This window comes from Oncorhynchus nerka, linkage group LG24, assembly GCF_034236695.1.
Source record: "Oncorhynchus nerka isolate Pitt River linkage group LG24, Oner_Uvic_2.0, whole genome shotgun sequence".
NCBI lineage: Eukaryota > Metazoa > Chordata > Actinopteri > Salmoniformes > Salmonidae > Oncorhynchus > Oncorhynchus nerka.
Window position 1 is genome coordinate 67,173,799 of NC_088419.1, and position 18,972 is coordinate 67,192,770.

The window sequence follows — 18,972 nt, forward strand, 5'->3', positions numbered from 1 at the left end:
TCATTACATTCATATACATAGACGCCAACCATTTCTCAATGTGCTCCAAATAATAATATTATTTATCTTATAAAAAGTAAGACCACTCTTGAGTTTATATTTTCCCCAGATGTAGTTATATTTTTGTATCACAATGCACTATGACTATAATGCACACATTATGGCTGACCCTGTAAAAGAACACATTTCACTGCACCTATCCGGTGTATGTGACAATAAAAACTTAAAATCATGCACGATGCAAAATTGCAAACAAATATTGATTCGTATCATACGCATAGCGTTTTACTTCGGGCTTTTATTTTGAAAGCACAAAACTAAAGTCCTAATATTGCCAACTGTGGTGAGGCCTAGATATACTCAATTGGGTGAGGAGTGTATATATAAATCATTGTGTGTGGCCCATATAATTAGGAATTAGAACAACCTATATTAATAATTTAATAGGATCTATATGCTGTGACCACGGGTTGCAGACGTGGCGATAATTCCCCAAAGTTTTAAAACGTCTAGCTAGAGGACCTTTCGTACTTCATACCAAGCGTTCATGATTTAAACTACCATTTCCGGGTCAAAAGGTGAATACATTTCATTGTAAAAGTCATTGTTCAAAAGATGAAATGGTGGGGGGAAAGTATTGATATGGAATTTTACATTGATTTACATTTCTTGAATTTAAAATGAGTGATGATTGCTATAATATTTGTTTAGCTAATTAATCTACTTATTGCACCATGTGTTTCAAACAATGATGTATATATGACTGGTTTCAAATAAGGACTCTTATTTTGGTAGTACGTGAAAACCTTGACCCGGAGGTGGTTCTTTGTCCTGTCAGAGCAACAGCTGAGTTGGTGATACAGAATGTCAAGCAAGCCTCTTATCGAGCTAATTTTGTGTTGATACTGTACGAATAGACTGCTGTAACACTACTACTTCTAAGTATGAACTGAAGTGTTTGTCTGCTTACTTGCTTTGGATAAATTAATGGCAAACATAGATGTTGGGAATGCAGGGGATCTTCAATCTCAAGTAAGTACCCTACTTTTGAACAGAACTCAGGGCTGGGCATGACTGAAGTTCACATTAGTGGAGAGTATGACCCATTTTGTACTTTGATTCATATGTTTATATATTTGACTCAACTATAAAAAAGAGACATGAGAGAATGCTTGTAGATAATTTGCTTTTAGATGACTACATTATTATTATTATAACACAATATTACACTATTTTCTTCATCAGATCGAAGAGGTCGAGGCACTTTCCTCCATATACGGTGACGAATGGTGTGTTATTGATGAAGCAGCAAGAATATTTTGCATCAAAATAACGGATGATATAGACTATCCAAAACTGAAAGCATGTTTACAGGTAATTGTTTCATTACATTTTTGTGTGTTTAAAAAGTTTCAGAGCAGTGCATGATAGCAATAACTCAAGAGTTTAATTTCCATAATTAGATCATTCTCCCACATGATTACCCGAGTGCAGCACCACCTGTCTACCAAATAAAGTAAGTCTACATGTTGGGTTTTACAGTACAGTACACTTACACTACCTCTGATAAACATGTATCAGGCATAAAAAAAAGCTAATTATTAAGACTAACATTTGAGACATATTCTGCCTTCTCTCCTCATGCAGTGCAGCATGGTTGCGAGGCCCTGATAGAAAGATCCTGTCCAACAGCCTTGAGGAGCTCTATGTGTGAGTGGATTTCATAATCACTGACTACTGTACATGAAGCACAGAATAGTTACCCCTGAACATGGAGGGGATTCCATCATAATGCTAACCTAAAGATGGATTTCCTGATGGTGAAGCCATGTTAGCTTGCGGTATTGCTGATTACAGTCCATTACCCTGTCTCACCCATGTCTCTGAGTAGATATGTCTCCACTGACATCAAACTAACCAGTGGTGTCTTTCCTAACAGGGAGAACACTGGGGAAAGCATCCTCTACCTCTGGGTGGAGAAGGTCCGGGAGTTCCTCCTGGAGAAATCCCAAAGCACAGACACAGGTGAGAATCGCGTGTCACGTCTGCTTGATAGTATGCTTTATTTTTTCACTAGAGGGCAGTAAATAAATACTGACTCCAGAAATCCAATTATGAAAGTGTGCACCCATTGCCTTCCTCATAAAGGTATATATTAATGCCAATGAGCTCAGACAGAAAAAACTATTGAGAAAGCTTGATTTCAATCTCTTTCCTTTCTTGGAGATGACAGTCAGAATTCTTGGGGTCTTTCATCCAGGTCTTTGATGTGCTCCCATGCATCATTGTGATAAGATGAACACAAGACTTGGTGGGTGGTATATGAAAAGCCCTCTTTCCTGTTTCTGTAATTTAACTGAATGAAGATCAGTATCTGAGTAATGGTTTTCAGTGCTGTGAGCCTGTGACGAAACCTTTGTCAAATATTTTTTTAAAGAGGCTGAGGAAAGAGAAGTACATTTGGTTGTTTGTTGTATTGTCTTTGAAAATGGTTTTCTATGAATGGATGAGTTTTAATGCCTTTTATTCCTCTTTTTGAACACTAAGAAAAACAGGATACCATATTATTCTAACTCTTCACTGTTTTCTAAAGCCGTTAAACTTGTTAGCTAATTAAGCACAGTGCTTTAATTTAGTACTATTTCAATTAATAACTATGGAATCCATTCATATGGATGCAGTCCTATCATTGTAATTATGTTCTTTCTCTCTGTACAGTTGTTATGATCAACTGAAATGGGAGAAAGCAGAGAATGTGTATGCTGTGAAAATGAGATGCTGGGTATAGGTCACAGAGCATCCTTGCTTTAGAGGAAATCATTCAGTTTGGAGCACATTCATAAAAGTATAAAAGGCAAGTTGAAAATTGTATTTTGTCCTCTTCCATAACGAGCAACTGATTTGGGAAATGGTTGGTGTTAATGCCCTCTGAACCTTCATTTAAATGTATTCTCATTGCAAAGTTTTCCCCTTTTTAATGAACTCCTACTATTCTAAATGCAATCATTTTACTTGTGGAAGCATCCTTATCTAGATAAAAAACTGTCAGAGAAGTGATTTGAGATTATTTGATGAAAAGGCCTATACAGTGGGGTCTGAAATTATTGACACCCTTGATAAAGATGAGCAAAAATGACTGCTTAAAATAAATAATTCAAATACTGAGCTACATTGTGTCCACCACCATATTTTACAGTAGGTATGGGGTTCATTTCTGTTCATGCATTCTCATTTCAATACCAATCCCACCACTGGTGTGCGTGGCCAAAAACCTACATTATTATTTCATCTAACATATGTAAATGTCTGGAGTTTGCTAAACGGCATTGGCACTCGAATTGGAACTGGTACTTTGGTCAGATGACATGAAAGTTGAGTTCTTTGGCCACACACACCAGTGGTGGGTTTGGTGTTGAAATGACAATGCATAAGCAGAAAATAACCCCTTACTGTAAAATATGATGGAGGATCTTTGATGTTATGGCATTATTTTGCTTCCACTGGTCCTGAGGCCCTTGTTAAGGTCAATGGCATCATGAACTTGACCTAGTACCAGGACATTTTAGCGATAAACCTGGTTGCCTCTGCCAGGGGCTGAAACTTGGCCGCAAGTGGATCTTCCAGTAAGACAATAACCACAAACACATATTAATCCACAATGAAATGGGGATTAATCTGAAGGTAACCGGTACCGTTTTAAAACATGATTGTGCCTACCCCAAAAAAGGGGTTAAATATGTGTAAAATAATATATACAGTATTAGTCAAAGGTTTGGACACACCTACTCATTCCAGGGATTTTCTTAATATTTCATATTTTCTACATGAATGATCCTCAAAAAGTTAGACAGCTGCACCATCGAGAGCATCTTGACTGGCTGCATCACTGTTTGGTATGGCAACTGCTTGGGATCTGATTGCACGCTCACACATACTTACACCCCAACACACACGCACACTTTTTTATTTAATTTAATTTGACCCCTTTTTCTCCCCAATTTCGTGGTATCCAATTGTTTAGTAGCTACTATCTTGTCTCATCGCTACAACTCCCGGGCTCGGGAGAGACAAAGGTTGAAAGTCACGCGTCCTACGATACACAACCCAACCAAGCCGCACTGCTTCTTAACACAGTGCGCATCCAATCTGGAAGCCAGTGAGTCGCCCCACGGATGTCGCGGACGGTTACGACAGAGCCCGGGTGCGAACCCAGAGTCTCTGGTGGCACAGCTAGTGCTGCAGTACAGCGCCCTTAACCACTGCGCCACCCGGGAGGCCCATTGTTAGAACATTTAGTTAATTTTACGGTCATGCAATGGTAATTATCTGAAGATGGGACCTGTGTGGTAGGTGTCCATGTAAATTAGGCATATGGTCAAGGCAGAAAGGACCTTCAAAGTCACTCAAACGCATCATGGGACACAAAGATACACAATCACAAATACACATTGAATTCATTTCACAGCCTGTCCATCTTTCTACTTCTCTCACAGTGGAGCAACCAGAGGTGAGAAATATGACAACAGAGGAGGGGGAAGTGGCGGATGATGTAGAAATGCCTGATTACCGCAATCTGAAGCTGAACAAAGAGAATGTACACCTCTTCGAAAATCACTCAAGTGGTATGGCACTGACTGCATATTCTTGAATAGAGAAAGAATTTAAAAAACTAGTAATTTCTAAGCCTTAATAATAATCGTATCTGAAAGGAAAGAACAGTTTACATTTTGTATATAAACTGAATTGTGCTTGCTGCCCACGTGTTAATCCAGTGTTAATTGGTTCTTGCCTTTTATTTTTGTGTTTATAAATCTTAGTAGATGAGGAACTACCTCCTATAAAACTGGGGGAGACGATAACAGAAAGACGCAGCACCTTCCAACCACACTTAGCCCCTGTGGTAACACCCAGACAGGTACTGTGTAGGCCCTCTCCTGTCTCCCTCCCCTCTCTGACTATAAAACATTCATATTCTCACATCCATCACAGAACAAGTTAGGGAAGTAAATCACAAGCCTTAAAATCTTCAAAATCATGCTAGACAATGCTACCCTGTTGGGAGAGAGAAGAAGCTGTGAGTTAAAGCTCATGTGGAGAGGATGTAGTTTCAATGCTAATGTGCTTCCAATATGGAAAACTAAACATCCTCAGGCTGTGCTCCTGCTGCTAAATGTTTTCAGGATGAAAACGGAAAGAGCTGCTTTAAACATATCTAACCTGCCATCAATTGCAATTTAGACAGTGATAATTATGTAATTTCCTGGAGAGTACATGAACTGTGTAGATGTAATTACAGTGCACATTGTACCATAAGCATTAACAGTTAACTATTACACAACTGTATGGTTCTCTTTTTACATGCTGTACATTTTCAGTATTACGATTACCCACCCAATATACAAGTAGGCATTTTTTTTATAAGAAAACTGTTTATACAAACTTTTGAAATAAAGTTACCTAATATATTGTCAAGAGTAGGAGTCAACCGAACCTGTTTGGGGTTTTATCTTAGTCTTTCTGTTGGATATGCCATCTGTTTGAAGAGGAATCAATGATTACCCTCATCTTTATGCACCACACAGGAGTTCTCAGATGAGTGGGCTACCGTTCTGTCTTTAATGCAGAAGTTGTACTTTAGGGATGGACGTACCCACTATACTTCTAATGTTAAGAGTATGATTAGAGGAAAGGAGGCAATTCAAACAGATTTGTTTTTGTGTTTCAGGTTAGAATGGTTCTTGACAAGCTGTTTGAAAACAAGAAGATTGCAAGCGCCACTCACAATATTTATGCATACAGGTAGAGCATCCAGTATTGAATATACATAACAAGTTGTAATATTCACAGTGGGTTTATATCTCTCTAATCACACAGTTGATCAATTATTTGACAATGTGTGTGCTGTAAGTAGGCTAGGTTTAATGAGTTACATTGAGCCTTTATGAGATGCTTGATGCTTTCTGGGTGGTCATTAACCCAACAGGAGATGCTGACATTCAGAGAATTGAAAAGTTTCCTTCAAGGTGACATGCAGTTTAAGTACATTCTCATACTAAAAGTCTCAACCAACTACAACCTATATTCTCTGTATTGTAGGATATACTGTGAAGAAAAGCAGAGTTTCCTGCAGGACTGTGAGGATGATGGAGAGACCGCAGCGGGAGGACGACTGCTTCACTTACTACAGGTGCTTTGCTCTATGTCCACTTTGCTCCGTACCCTCTAGTGCTTCATTCAGTATTCACACAGTTGCCTTATGCCTCAAGGACCCATTTTACGTTTTCAAACCAACCCTCTGTGGTCTTGAGGTTCACTGACCCTCTCCTGTTTATAACTTGAATATAATCTTAAGTCCAAGGTAATGTATAATATATCCTATTTAAGATTCACTTTGATAAGTAGCCATGCACAAGCCTTGGCAGGAGCCTATGTCCTGTTTCTGTAGCGTGAGGCAGCTTGATGTACAAGTACACCCCCTGTACGCTAGTCATATGGAATTGTTTTAAGATGGTCATACTATGGTTAAATAAAGGTGCAATTTTAAAAAATGGTCATACTATGACTTTTTGAATGAAAGAAAAGATTTGATCAAATATAGAATTTGACCTTTACTACTAAAGCCCAGAGAAACGCATTGAATAACATTAATAATTGGCAAAAAAGACAGTCAAAAAATAAATCATAAGAATTAAGGTTTTGCAGTGTTTGTCCTATATCTTGGAGATAAGAAAGCTGAGGAAACACAGTGCATTCGGAAAGTATTCAGACCCCTTGACTTTTTCCACATTTTGTTGCATTTACAGCTTTATTCTAAAAAGGATTATTGTTTTTTTTTCCAAATCCATCTACACACAATACCCCATAATGAAAAAGCAAATACAGTTTTTTTAGAAGTTTAGGCAAATTTATTTAAAAAAAAATACAAAGCCACTCCTGCATTGTCTTGGCTGTGTGCTTAGGGTCGTTGTCCTGTTGGAAGGTGAACCTTCGCCCCAGTCTGAGGTCCTGAGCGCTCTGGATTTTATTTTATTTGGATCTCTTTTAGTCCCAATTTGGACTAATCTTCCAAGAGTCCTGCTCTGGAGCAGGTTTTCATCAAGGATCACTCTGTACTTTGCTCCGTTCATCTTTCCCTTGATCCTGACTAGTTTCCCAGTCTCTGCCTCTGAAAAACATCCCTTAGGAGTGGCTTCTTTCTGGCCAGTCTACCATAAAGGCCTGCTTGGTGGAGTGCTGCAGAGATGGTTGTCCTTCTGGAAGGTTCTCCCATCCAGAAACTCTGGATCTCTGTCAGAGTGAACATCGGATTCTTGGTCACCTCCCTGGCCAAGGCCCTTCTCCCGCAATTGCTCAGTTTGGCCGGGCGGCCAGCACTAGGAAGAGCCTTGGTGGTTCCAAACGTCTTACATTTAAGAATGATGGAGGCCACTGTGTTCTTGGGGACCTTCAATGCTGCATAATTTTTTTGGTACCTTTCCCCAGATCTTTGCCTCTACACAATCCTGTCTACTTACTTATTTTTTTGCTGCACTTGACTGATTCATGCAGTCCTTTGTCCTTTTGCATAGCCAGAGAGAAGTCCTTACATGACAAGTCAAAGTTCACAGATATTTGAAGTTCATTTTTGATCAGCTCTGTGCTGCATCTGTTTCTTGAGTCTGACCATTTAATGGTCATCAGAGAGAAAATCCTCTACAAAAGCATTTGAGCCTGGCACACTGAGGACAAATGAGACAATCCTGAACATGTTGATCAAGTTGGCTTTCCCTAGGTTTTGGAAAAGTGCCATCCACTTCTCACTGGTGGATTTTGTGGTATCCTGTCTGGCTTTCTGTATTTCCTCCCGGCTAACACTCTTCATAGAGTTGGTCCATACTGACCGTCTCTGTCATTTTGAGGGCAACCACCACTTGCTCCAGGTCAGTGAAGGAGAGCTCCTCATAGAGGCTGGTCAGTGGTGGAGAGCTCCTCATAGAGGCTGGTCAGTGGAGGAGAGCTCCTCATAGAGGCTGGTCAGTGGTGGAGAGCTCCTCATAGAGGCTGGTCAGTGGTGGAGAGCTCCTCATAGAGGCTGGTCAGTGGTGGAGAGCTCCTCATAGAGGCTGGTCAGTGAAGGAGAGCTCCTCATAGAGGCCGATCGGTTTCAGTTTCACCATTACATTTTCCGGTGAGAAATCAAACCACTTGTCAATGTATGTAATGACAGCGTCATAGAACTTCACAAAGTCCTGTTGCTGCTTGGACCTTTGATGACAATTGTTTGTCCATCAGCTGCTTGGTCTGGTATCCAAAAACGCTGTCCTGTTTCCGCTGAAGCATCTTCATTTTGAACGTTTGGACTTCCTCGTAAACATCTGTGATGCAGAGCGTTGTTTCCTCCAGCTTTTTTACGAGTTGGTCATAAACACCCCCGCATTGTGGGAAATGCGCAGATACATCTCAGCTACTTCTGTTTTTTCTTCATACTCAAAAATACTCTTCAGTGCCACAGGACAGGTCTCCTCAAGGGACCTAAAGTATGAAGTAAGACCTGGCCAGCATTGCAGGAGACGATCGAAAGCTGGATGAACAGCGAGCCATCGTGTGCAAACATGTCGCAGAATTTCACGCCACTCAATGTGAACAAAGGTGAAAAATGCATGCAGTTCCTCTCTTCTGGAAGCAGATACTGATACGTGGCGGTAGCTCATTAAAACAATTGTCTCAATATCCACTGACAGCTGATCGCAGGCGTGCTTGCAGGCATTATAAGCTATGTATTAGCTTTCAGAATGCAATTGTTGGCACTGCTCAATAACTGGTAAATGGAGTGGTGCTTTCCAATTCTGTTAGTTTCCGCAGTAGACGTCAAGAAGAATGCACCGATATTGCTAGCACCTTTAGCTAGAGGGCCTTCTTGTGCATTTCTGTGGATGCATGCTGAGTTAGGTCATTCTCCCCTCCATGGCCAATTGATAATTCCCGACGACATGCAGTACAGAAAGCTTTCGTCGAGTCACCACTGACGGGCTTAACCCACGTATTTTTTTTACTTCACATTGTTTGTTGTAGCTGCACAGTCTTTTCTTTTTTTGCAGGTTTGTCCATATTTCCTTGATATGCCAAACTGACCGAACAACAACAGAAATTACTTTGCAGGAATTGGCGCGTTTAAACTATACTGTGATTGGATGAATATACAGGACAAGAGGGGTCCCGTATGGGACAAACCAATTTAGCGCAATATAAGGAACATCCCGGCTAATACGGGACAGTTGGCAAACCTAGGACTCATCAGTTACATACTTTTTTATAGCCATTTATTTGTGTAGGCCTATCGGGAGCTTGTGTGCGCAGGGAGTGGCTGGAATGCAATTGAGTGAACGAGACACGGAGGGGAAAGGGAATTTAGGGAGAAGAACGGTGTGATGCTTGGCTTGAAGTTGGTTTCGTTTTTGTTGTGACCTGCAAATGCACATGTACAAATTAACATTGACTTTAAGGAAAAAATGTACTTGCCCGTTCGGGCAGCCACAAAGCACATTCCACCAAATCGTTTTATAGTATTTGATTTTTTAAATTTTGTATATCTTGTTAAAGATTGATCTTTGATGTCCATTCGAGTACTCATGCCTATACATAATTCAAGCAAGCATTCATTCCTGTTTCAGTCAATATTAGTGGGTACAGACTGAGGCTCTAACAATCAAATCGTTTTCATGCATTCGTATTCATCCATAACATCAGCTTGCAAGAATGCCAAATGTCAGACTATGAGTCCACCACAGTGAAATGTCTCATTGGATTTTTCTGCTGGAGTCCAGAGTCTTGTTTACACGTTTCTCAGATTAATCTGCCTTTGATGGTAGCCCCTTTTCAAAAACAATAGCAATGTCTGAGTGGGATAAGACATCTTGAGAGGAATTTGTACTGAGCTGAACGGTTCATCCTGAACCCCACAGGACGTTGTTCTATCTATGCTCTGGACAATCTGATTTTGGATTATAGGTTGCACTGAGTCTGTTCAATGGAGACCGATTTATGACCATAGCACATGTTCCAATCCAAGTGCCAATGCTGTTTAACAAACTCCAGACAGTGCTAGGTTCAGATGACATGAGCTCTTTGGCCACAAACACCAGTGGTGTCGAAAAATGGAAGTATACAGAAAGTACCTCATACCTACTGTAAAATATGGTGGCAGATCTTTGATGTTCTAGGGCTATTTTGCATACCCTGGTGCTTTGGCCCTTGTTAAGGTCAACGACATCATGAACTTTACCAAGTAGCAGGACATTTTAGCCAAGAGGCTGACACTTGGCTGCAAGTGGATCTTCCAGCAAGACAATAACCCCAAGCACAAATCAAAATCCACAAAGAAATGGTTAATTAAGCATTATAAACTGGGTGGTTCGATCCCTGAATGCTGATTGGCTGACAGCCGTGGTATATCAGACTATATATCACAGGTATGACAAAATATTAATTTGTATTGCTCTAATTACATTGGTAACCAGTTTATAATAGCAATAAGACACCTTGGGGTTTGGGGTATATGGCCAATATACCACGGCTAAGGGCTGTATCCAGGCACTCCTTGTTACGTTGTGCGTAAGAACAGCCCTTAGCCGTGGTATATTGGCCATATACCACACCTCCTTGTGCCTTATTGCTTAAATAGCATTCAGGGCTTGAACCACCCAATTTATAATTTACATTTTGCAATGGCCATCTCAGTCTTCGGACTTGAACCCCATTGAAAACCTGTGGTTTGAATTGAAGAGGACAGTCCATAACCGCAGACAAAGGATATCAAGGATCTGGAAAGATTCTGTATGGAGGAATGGTCTAAGATCTTTCCCAATATGTTCTCCAACTCATAAAACATTTTAGAAATGTATTAAAAGGTATTGATAAACGGGGTGTCAATAATTTTGGACCCTACCTTTTTGAGTAAAAAATATTACTTGTTAAACAAAATCTCTTTCTTTGAGCAATTTTATTAGTATAAAAACAAAAATCCCCATTTATTGAGCATACAATATAGCTCAGTATTTGAATTATTTTATAGTCTTTTTCGCTCATCTTTCTCAAGGGTGCCAATAATTTTGGACCTGACTGTATGTCGTCATTCTTCCATTGTCACTGAATCTGACCTAACAAGTGAAGAGAAGAGCCTTCAGTCTAATGCTCACCCCCACCACTACCACCCAGGTGCTTTTGGGTAAGATTCTGATTAATGTTCTACTTGAACCTCTCAACACTGACAGGCAATTTACTTTGAGGGCTGATTCTTAATCTGTTTTTCTCTCATATATTTTCCTCTCAGACCCCTTCTTCGTTTTGAATTTAGCATTTACTCATTTTGGCAGCAAGAATGTGAAGTGCGGAGCAGAGAATAAAGGGAGACGTTTATTATTACAGTAAATAGAAAGATGGCATTGGCGTGGTCTCCCATAGCCAAATTCTCCCCTGCTGCGTAGAGGGCTGTTGATTGAAAGCGGAGAGACTGAGGCAGATATTCTTCTGGATAAAGGCTTATTCTTTATGATGCATCCTGTGTCAGCTGCAAAGGTGAAATCAGGCTTCCAGGGGGTGTTCACTAGTCATCCCCTGTCACATGTGGTCTTTCAATCGTCTTGCTAATCGTCACATCCTCTTTGATATGACACATGAGGAGGTGCTTGGGTACATGGACCAGTGACCAGAATGTTGCTCATCCAAATCTCCAAGCACACTTGTTGACATACATCATCTGTTAAGGGAAGGTGCCAGCTATTAAGTCTGTTATCTATATTTTGCCGTGGGAGCAATCCTTGCACAACAATTTTCTCTGTATGCTGATGTCTTTATCTTGGGAGAGGAAAACATGTCTGTATGCCTCTCTTTATTGCTTAACATCGGTTTTATAATCATTCCCAAACAGCCATTATTTGTGATTCATATCTGTCATGTGATTTGAGTCTATGCCAAACCGATCATCAACATCCACACATACAGTAGCTACCACATCCATCATGTGCCTCTGTGTCAACACCACTCTGTTGTTCTACCTCAGATCCTGGATGTGCGGAATGTGCTGGTGGTTGTGTCTCGCTGGTATGGAGGGATCCTGCTGGGTCCAGACCGTTTCAAACATATCAACAACTCTGCCAGGAACATCCTGGTCCAGGAGGGATACACATCCTCTGCGGTGAGACCCTCTCTCCCTATTAGTAATGTGTCCAAGTTTGGCATAAGTCCACACTAAAGTATATACATTTAGTGACTTTAGTCTGAATATTGAACAAGACCTTGGATGTAATTCAAAAGAATACTGTGTGCAAAATGTATCTTCCATCTATATATAAGTTTAAATGTTTGTTTGTAATATCAAGCTTGATGGGGAATTGTTTTTACGTTCCTCGTTGTTGGACGCTTTTGACATAAGCAGGCATATACATAGAATCTAATCTGAAAGTCTAATGGAAACTTTCTCCTCTACTTATCTGAAACAAATGTTATTTATTTATGGAAAGTGGGACAAGGTCAGAGCGGATTCAGTTAAACTGAATGATGTTTAACTGCAAAACAGCAGTTTCAACGTCAACAGTGAAGAGGCGACTCCGGGATGCAGTTCCTCTGTCCAGTGTCTGTTCTTTTGCCCATCTTAATCTTTTCTTGTTATTGGCTTTTTCTTTGCAACTCTGCCTAGAATGCCAGCATCCCAGACTTGCCTCTTCACTGTTGATGTTGAGACTGGTGTTTTGCGGGTACTATTTAATGAAGCTGCCAGTTGAGGACTTGTGAGGTGTCTGTTTCTCAAACTAGACACTCTAATGTACTTGTCCTCTTGCTCAGTTGTGCACCGGGGCCTCCCACTCCTCTTTTTATTCTAGTTAGAGCCAGATTGCGCTGTTCTGTGAAGGGAGTAGTACACAGCGTTGTACGAGATTTTCAGTTTCTTGGCAATTTCTCGCATGGAATAGCCTTCATTTCTCAGAACAAGAATAGACTGATGAGTTTCAGAAAAAATTACTTTGTTTCTGGCCATTTTGAGCCTGTAATCAAACACACAAATGCTGATGCTCCAGATACTCGACTAGTCTAAAGAAGGCCAGTTTTATTGCTTCTTTAATCAGAACAACAGTTTTTAGCTGTGCTAACAAAATTGCAAAAGGGTTTTCTAATGATCAATTAGCCTATTAAAATGATAAACTTGGATTAGCTAACACAACGTGCCATTGGAACACAGGAGTGATGGTTGCTGATAATGGGCATCTGTACGCCTATGTAGATATTCCATAAAAAATCTGCCACTTCCAGCTACAATAGTCATTTACAACATTTACAATGTCTACACTGTATTTCTGATCAATTTGATGTTATTTTAATGGATGAAGTATTCAGACCCGTTGACTTTTTCCACATTTTTGATACGTTCCTAAAATTGATTCAATTGTTTTTTTTCCCTCAGTCATCTACACACAATACGCCATAATGACAAAGCAAAAACAGTTTTTTAGAAATGTTTGCTAATTTCTATTTAAAGAAAAAACTGAAATATCACATTTACATAAGTATTCAGACCCTTTACTCAGTACTTTGTTGAAGCACCTTTGGCAGCGATTACAGCCTCGAGTCTTCATGGGTATGACACTACAAGCTTGGCACACCTGATTTGGAAAGTTTCTCCCTTTCTTCTCTGCAGATCCTCTCAAGCTCTGTCAGGTTGGATGGGGAGTGTTGCTGCACAGCTATTTTCAGGTCTCTCTAGAGATGTTCGATTGGGTTCAGGTCTGGACATTCAGAGACTTGTCCCGAAGCCACTCCTGCTTTATCTTGGCTGTGTGCTTAGGGTGGTTGTCCTGTTGGAAGGTGAACCTTTGCCCCATTCTGAGGTACTGAGCACTCTGGAGCAGGTTTTCATCAAGGATCGCTCTTTACTTAGCTCCGTTCATCTTTGTCTCGATCCTGGCAAGTCTGCCAGTCCCTGCCTCTGAAAAACATCCCCACAGCATGATGCTGCTACAACAATGCTTCACCGTAGGGATGGTTCCAGGTTTCCTCCAGGCGTGACGCTTAGCATTCAGACCAAAGAGTTTAATCTTGGTTTCATCAGACCAGAGAATCTTGTTTCTCATGGTCTGAGAGTCCTTGAGGTGCCTTTTGGCAAACTTCAAGCGGGCTGTCATGTGCCTTTTACTGAGGAGTGGCTTGCGTCTGGCCAGTCTACCATAAAGGCCTGATTGGCGGAGTGCTTCAGAGATGGTTGTCCTTCTGGAAGGTTCTCCCATCTCCACAGAGGAACTCTAGAGCTCTGTCAGAGTGACTATTGGGTTCTTGGTCAACTCCCTGACCAAGGCCCTTCTCCCCTGATTGCTTAGTTTGGCTGGGAGGCCAGTTCTAGGAAGAGTGTTGGTGGTTCCAAACTTATTATATTTAAGAATGATAGAGGGCACTGTGTTCTTGGGGATCTTAAATGCTGCAAAAATTGTTTGGTAAACTTCCCCAGATATGTGCCTCGACAACAATCCTGTCAAAGTGCTCTACGGGCAATTCCTTCGACCTCATTGCTTGGTTTTTGCTCTGACATACACTGTCAGCTGTGGGAACTTATATAGACAGGTATGTGCCTTTCCAAATCATGTCCAATCAATAGAATTTACCACAGGTGGACTCCAATCAAGTTGTTGAAACATGTCAAGAATAATCAATGGAAACAGGATGAACCTGAGCTCAATTTCGAGTCTCATAGCAAAAGGTCTGAATAATGTAAATAAGGTATTTCTGTGTAACTCTTTTATAAGAGCTGCCTGCTGCCTGTGACTGGAACGAACTGCAAAAATCGCTGAAGTTGGAGACTTTTATCTCCCTCACCAACTTCAAACATCAGCTATCCGAGCAGCTAACCGATCGCTGCACCTGTACATAGTCTATTGGTAAATAGCCCACCCATTTTCACCTACCTCATTCCCATACTGTTTTTATACTGTTTTTTTATTTATTTATTTACTTTTCTGCTCTTTTGCACACCAATATCTCTACCTGTACATGACCATCTGATCATTTATCACCCCAGTGTTAATCTGCAAAATTGTATTATTCGCCTACCTCCTCATGCCTTTTGCACACATTGTATATAGACTGCCCATTTTTTTTTTCTACTGTGTTATTGACTTGTTAATTGTTTACTCCATGTGTAACTCTGTGTTGTCTGTTCACACTGCTATGCTTTATCTTGGCCAGGTCGCAGTTGCAAATGAGAACTTGTTCTCAACTAGCCTACCTGGTTAAATAAAGGTGAAATAAAAAATAAAAATAAATTTGTAGAAATGTCAAAAAACCTGTTTTCGCGTTGTCATTATGGGGTATTGTGTGTAGATTGCTCATGATTTTATTTATTTAATCCATTTTAGAATAAGCCTGTATTGTAACAAAATGTGGAAAAAGTCAAGGGGTCTGAATACTTTCCTAAGGCACTGTATATTTTAATACATTTTTTACCCCTTTTTCTTACCGATTTCGTGATATCCAATTGGTAGTTAGTCTTGTCTCATCGCTGCAACTCCCCTATAGACTAGGGAGAGGCGACGGTCAAAAGCCATGCGTCCTCCGAAACACAACCCTGCCAAGCCGCACTGCTTCTTGACGCGCTACTCGCTTATCCCGAAAGCCAGCATAATCAATGTGTCAGAGGAAACACCGTCCAACTAACGCCCAAATTCAGTTAGCAGGCACCCGGCTCACCACAAGGAGTCGCTAGAGCACGATGAGATAAGGAAATGCTGTCCGGCCAAACCCTCCCCTAACCCGGACGACGTTGGTCCAATTGTACGCCGCCTCATGGGTCTCACGGTCATGGCCGGCTGTGACACTTTTTCAATAGAACACTTCTTCAGACTTTCAAAGCTTTCCAAAACAACAAACCAAGCTCTCCCTCGTTCAGCGAGTTGTCTGGCCAATGTGGTCTTGTGGAATAATGAATGCAACATGATAGTCACATCTCATTTCCTGATTCAGATCAGGGGAATATGCGTATTAAGGTGAAACATTGGTAGTCATTTGCTATGCAACTACACTGAAGGCGTATACATCTAATACGCTGATTATAAGGTAAACAACTCACTGGTTGAGGATAATTACTGTATGTTTTCCAGCTTTGTCATGAAGTGGTACTCTTCGTCTTTTCTATTTAACTTCTTTTATTCAATGTTCTTTTATTGTTTTGCAGGATGAGGCATCCAAAGCTGGAGGGAAGAATAAAAAGTCAAAAAGCAAGAAGACAAAGTAAAGTGATATACTCTGAATGCTAGTCATTGGCAATGCTATCTGTAATATTGTTGAAAGGTTTACAGAAACGAACAGACATTTCTGACCTCTATGAGGACTTCAATCTCAAAAAGGTTTTGTTGTGCCTTAAACTGAAAATGGGAATTTGATGGCAACTATGTAATGTTAGTTTCGAACATTCAGGCTTAAGGGAAAGTAAGCCCATCTCCTCATAACCATAATGAAAACTGATTATGTGAGTAATTTATATTAATTAAAAAAGGGCTGAATACATGACTAGGAAAATGCATTAATTTGTTGTAAATCAGATTTTCCTTCTAAGAGCATAGCTGTAATTTTCAGGAATGTCTGAAATTATAACCAAAATGTCTTCATTTCCAAAAAGTCTCTTTCTCTCTCTCACCCTCCCTTCTGTCACGCCTGTATTTAGATGCTTTGATATTTGAGTTCCGCTGTGGTTGAATCCCCACAGCTTCTGTCATCCAAAGTACTGTTGAATCAGTCTGAGAGTTCAGTGGACACATCATCTGCGTTTCACAGACAATAAAATCTCATTTCCAAATTCCCTGTACATCATGCTGAAACAGAGACAGTTTTGCTTTCACAGCCTTCATGTCATTATTACCATGGCAACTACAGTGCCTTCGGAAAGTTTTCAGACCCATTGACTTTTTCCACATTGTTACGTTACATACAGCCTTATTCTAAAATGGATTTTAAAATTAATAATCACACAATACCCCATACAAACAAAGCAAAAACAGGTTTTGAGAAGTGTTTGCAAATGTATTAAAAACAGAAATACCTTATTTACATAGGTATTCAGACCCTTTTCTATGAGACACACAGCTGTCTATATAAGGTCCCACAGTTGATAGTGCATGTAAGAATAAAAACCAAGCCGTGAAGTCGAAGGAATTGTCAGTAGAGCGCCGAGACAGCATTGTGTCGACTCTTCCTAGAGCTGGCCGCCCAGCCAAACTGAGCAATCGGAGGAGAAGGGCCTTGGTCAGGGAGGTGACCAAGAACCCTATGGTCACTCTGAAAGAGCTCTAGAGTTCCTCTGGAGATGGGGGAACCTTCCAGAAGGACAGCCGTCTCTGCAGGACTCCACCAATCTGGCCTTTATGGTAGACTGGCCAGATGGAAGCCACTCCTCAGTAAAAGGCACATGACAGACTCTCAGACCATGTGAAACAAGATCCTCTGGTCTGATGAAACCAAAATTAAACTATTTGGTCTGAATGCCAAGCATCACGTCTGGAGGAAACCTGGCACCATCCCTACGGTGAAGGATGATGGTGGCAGCATCATAGTGTGGGGGTGTTTTTCTGTGGCAAGGACTGGGAGACTAGTCAGTATCGAGACAAAGATGAACGGAGCTAAGTACAGAGAGATCCTTGATGAAAACATGCTCAGTACCTCAGACTAGGGCAAAGGTTCACCTTCCAACAGGACAACGACCCTAAGCACACAGCCAAATACAGGTGTGCCAAGCTTGTAGTGTCATACCCAAGAACACTCGAGGCTGTAATTGCTGCCAAAGGTGCTTCAACAAAGTACTTAGTAAAGGGTCTGAATACTTATGTAAATGTGATTATAAATTAGCAAACATTAAAAAAAAGTTTTAAAAAAGAGTGTTTTAGCTTTGTCATTATGGGGTATTGTGTGGGGAAAAATAATTTAATCAATTTTAAAATAAGGCTGTAACCTAACAAAATGTGGAAAAAGTCAATGGGTCTGTAGATGTTGAAAAGAGGTGCATCAGCGACTTGTATGTGTGGAGGTCTGGAGATGCTAAACGTGTTTATGTTAATTAACGGTAAATTACCGTGGACCGGCAGTCTTTTGCATGACAATAACCGGCTGACAAAATTTCATGACCACCACAGCCCTACTTGTGACTGTGACCCATTCTTGCTGCCAAAAAGGTTTTGGATATAGATTGGTTTTAAGCCATCTCTTTCTCACACACACACACACACACACACACACGCACACGCACACCTTTCTCCCTGCTTTTGTCATCTACCATCACACCTGTTGAATATCAATTCAACTTTTCACTGCTGCTTCTATTCTTTAAGATTTTTTCTCATCTCTCCTGTCAATATTGTTGCTCTTCTCTGACTTTTGGTGTGTCAATCAACCCTCGGGCTACAAGACATTGGGTGGCCTCCATACACATTACATGTAGGCCACCATAGGAGAAGTGTTTAAGGTAGTATGTACATCTAACAGATTTCATAGGTGTAGATTTTCATAGGTGCATAAAAGTTTCTGACCAAAGAACAATATTAATATCAAAACATTTTCAAACACTAAGAAACATGTAATTATCTCAGAGGCTCATTTTTGTACATAATAATAGTTTCTTCCATTTCTCCATCGGGGTTATCACTTAATAACTGTCATTACATTATATTACTATGATACTTAAACTGATCGTCTCTTTTGGCTGAATCACTGACAGCGGAGTGCACACTAGAGAGCATAATGGCTTTTTGCAAAAACCCAGTGATCCAAAAATGATTTTCAAATACAGTGTTCCATCCACACACACAACTGTGGTGTGTACTGTGTACATGCTAATGTGTTTCCTGTTTGACTAAGTGCCTTCTAGGAGAACAGAGATTCTTCTTGTGGGTGATGGTGTTTGCCTGAGTGAAGCCTACTTCCAAGGCCTTCAGCAGCAAGAACATTATTATTCTCAGGGTATAG

The 18,972-nt window shown here is 40.5% G+C and overlaps 1 protein-coding gene across 2 annotated transcripts; it reads left to right on the top strand.

Moving 5' to 3' along the window:
- Nucleotides 1-830: 830 nt before the first annotated feature.
- impact (impact RWD domain protein) lies at nt 831-16,813 on the top strand. Of its 2 annotated transcripts, none has more exons than XM_029632818.2 (11): nt 831-1,032; nt 1,246-1,374; nt 1,464-1,516; nt 1,648-1,710; nt 1,940-2,025; nt 4,494-4,622; nt 4,818-4,915; nt 5,726-5,799; nt 6,097-6,187; nt 12,038-12,172; nt 16,193-16,813. In XM_029632818.2, the coding sequence occupies exons 1-11, from the start codon at nt 988-990 to the stop codon at nt 16,250-16,252; spliced, it is 963 nt and encodes a 320-aa protein (XP_029488678.1). In that variant the 5' UTR covers nt 831-987; the 3' UTR covers nt 16,253-16,813. The 2 variants fall into 2 exon arrangements, with proteins under 2 accessions (XP_029488678.1, XP_029488680.1); XM_029632820.2 differs by having other exon boundaries at nt 4,821-4,915.
- The last annotated feature ends 2,159 nt before the right edge of the window (nt 16,814-18,972 follow it).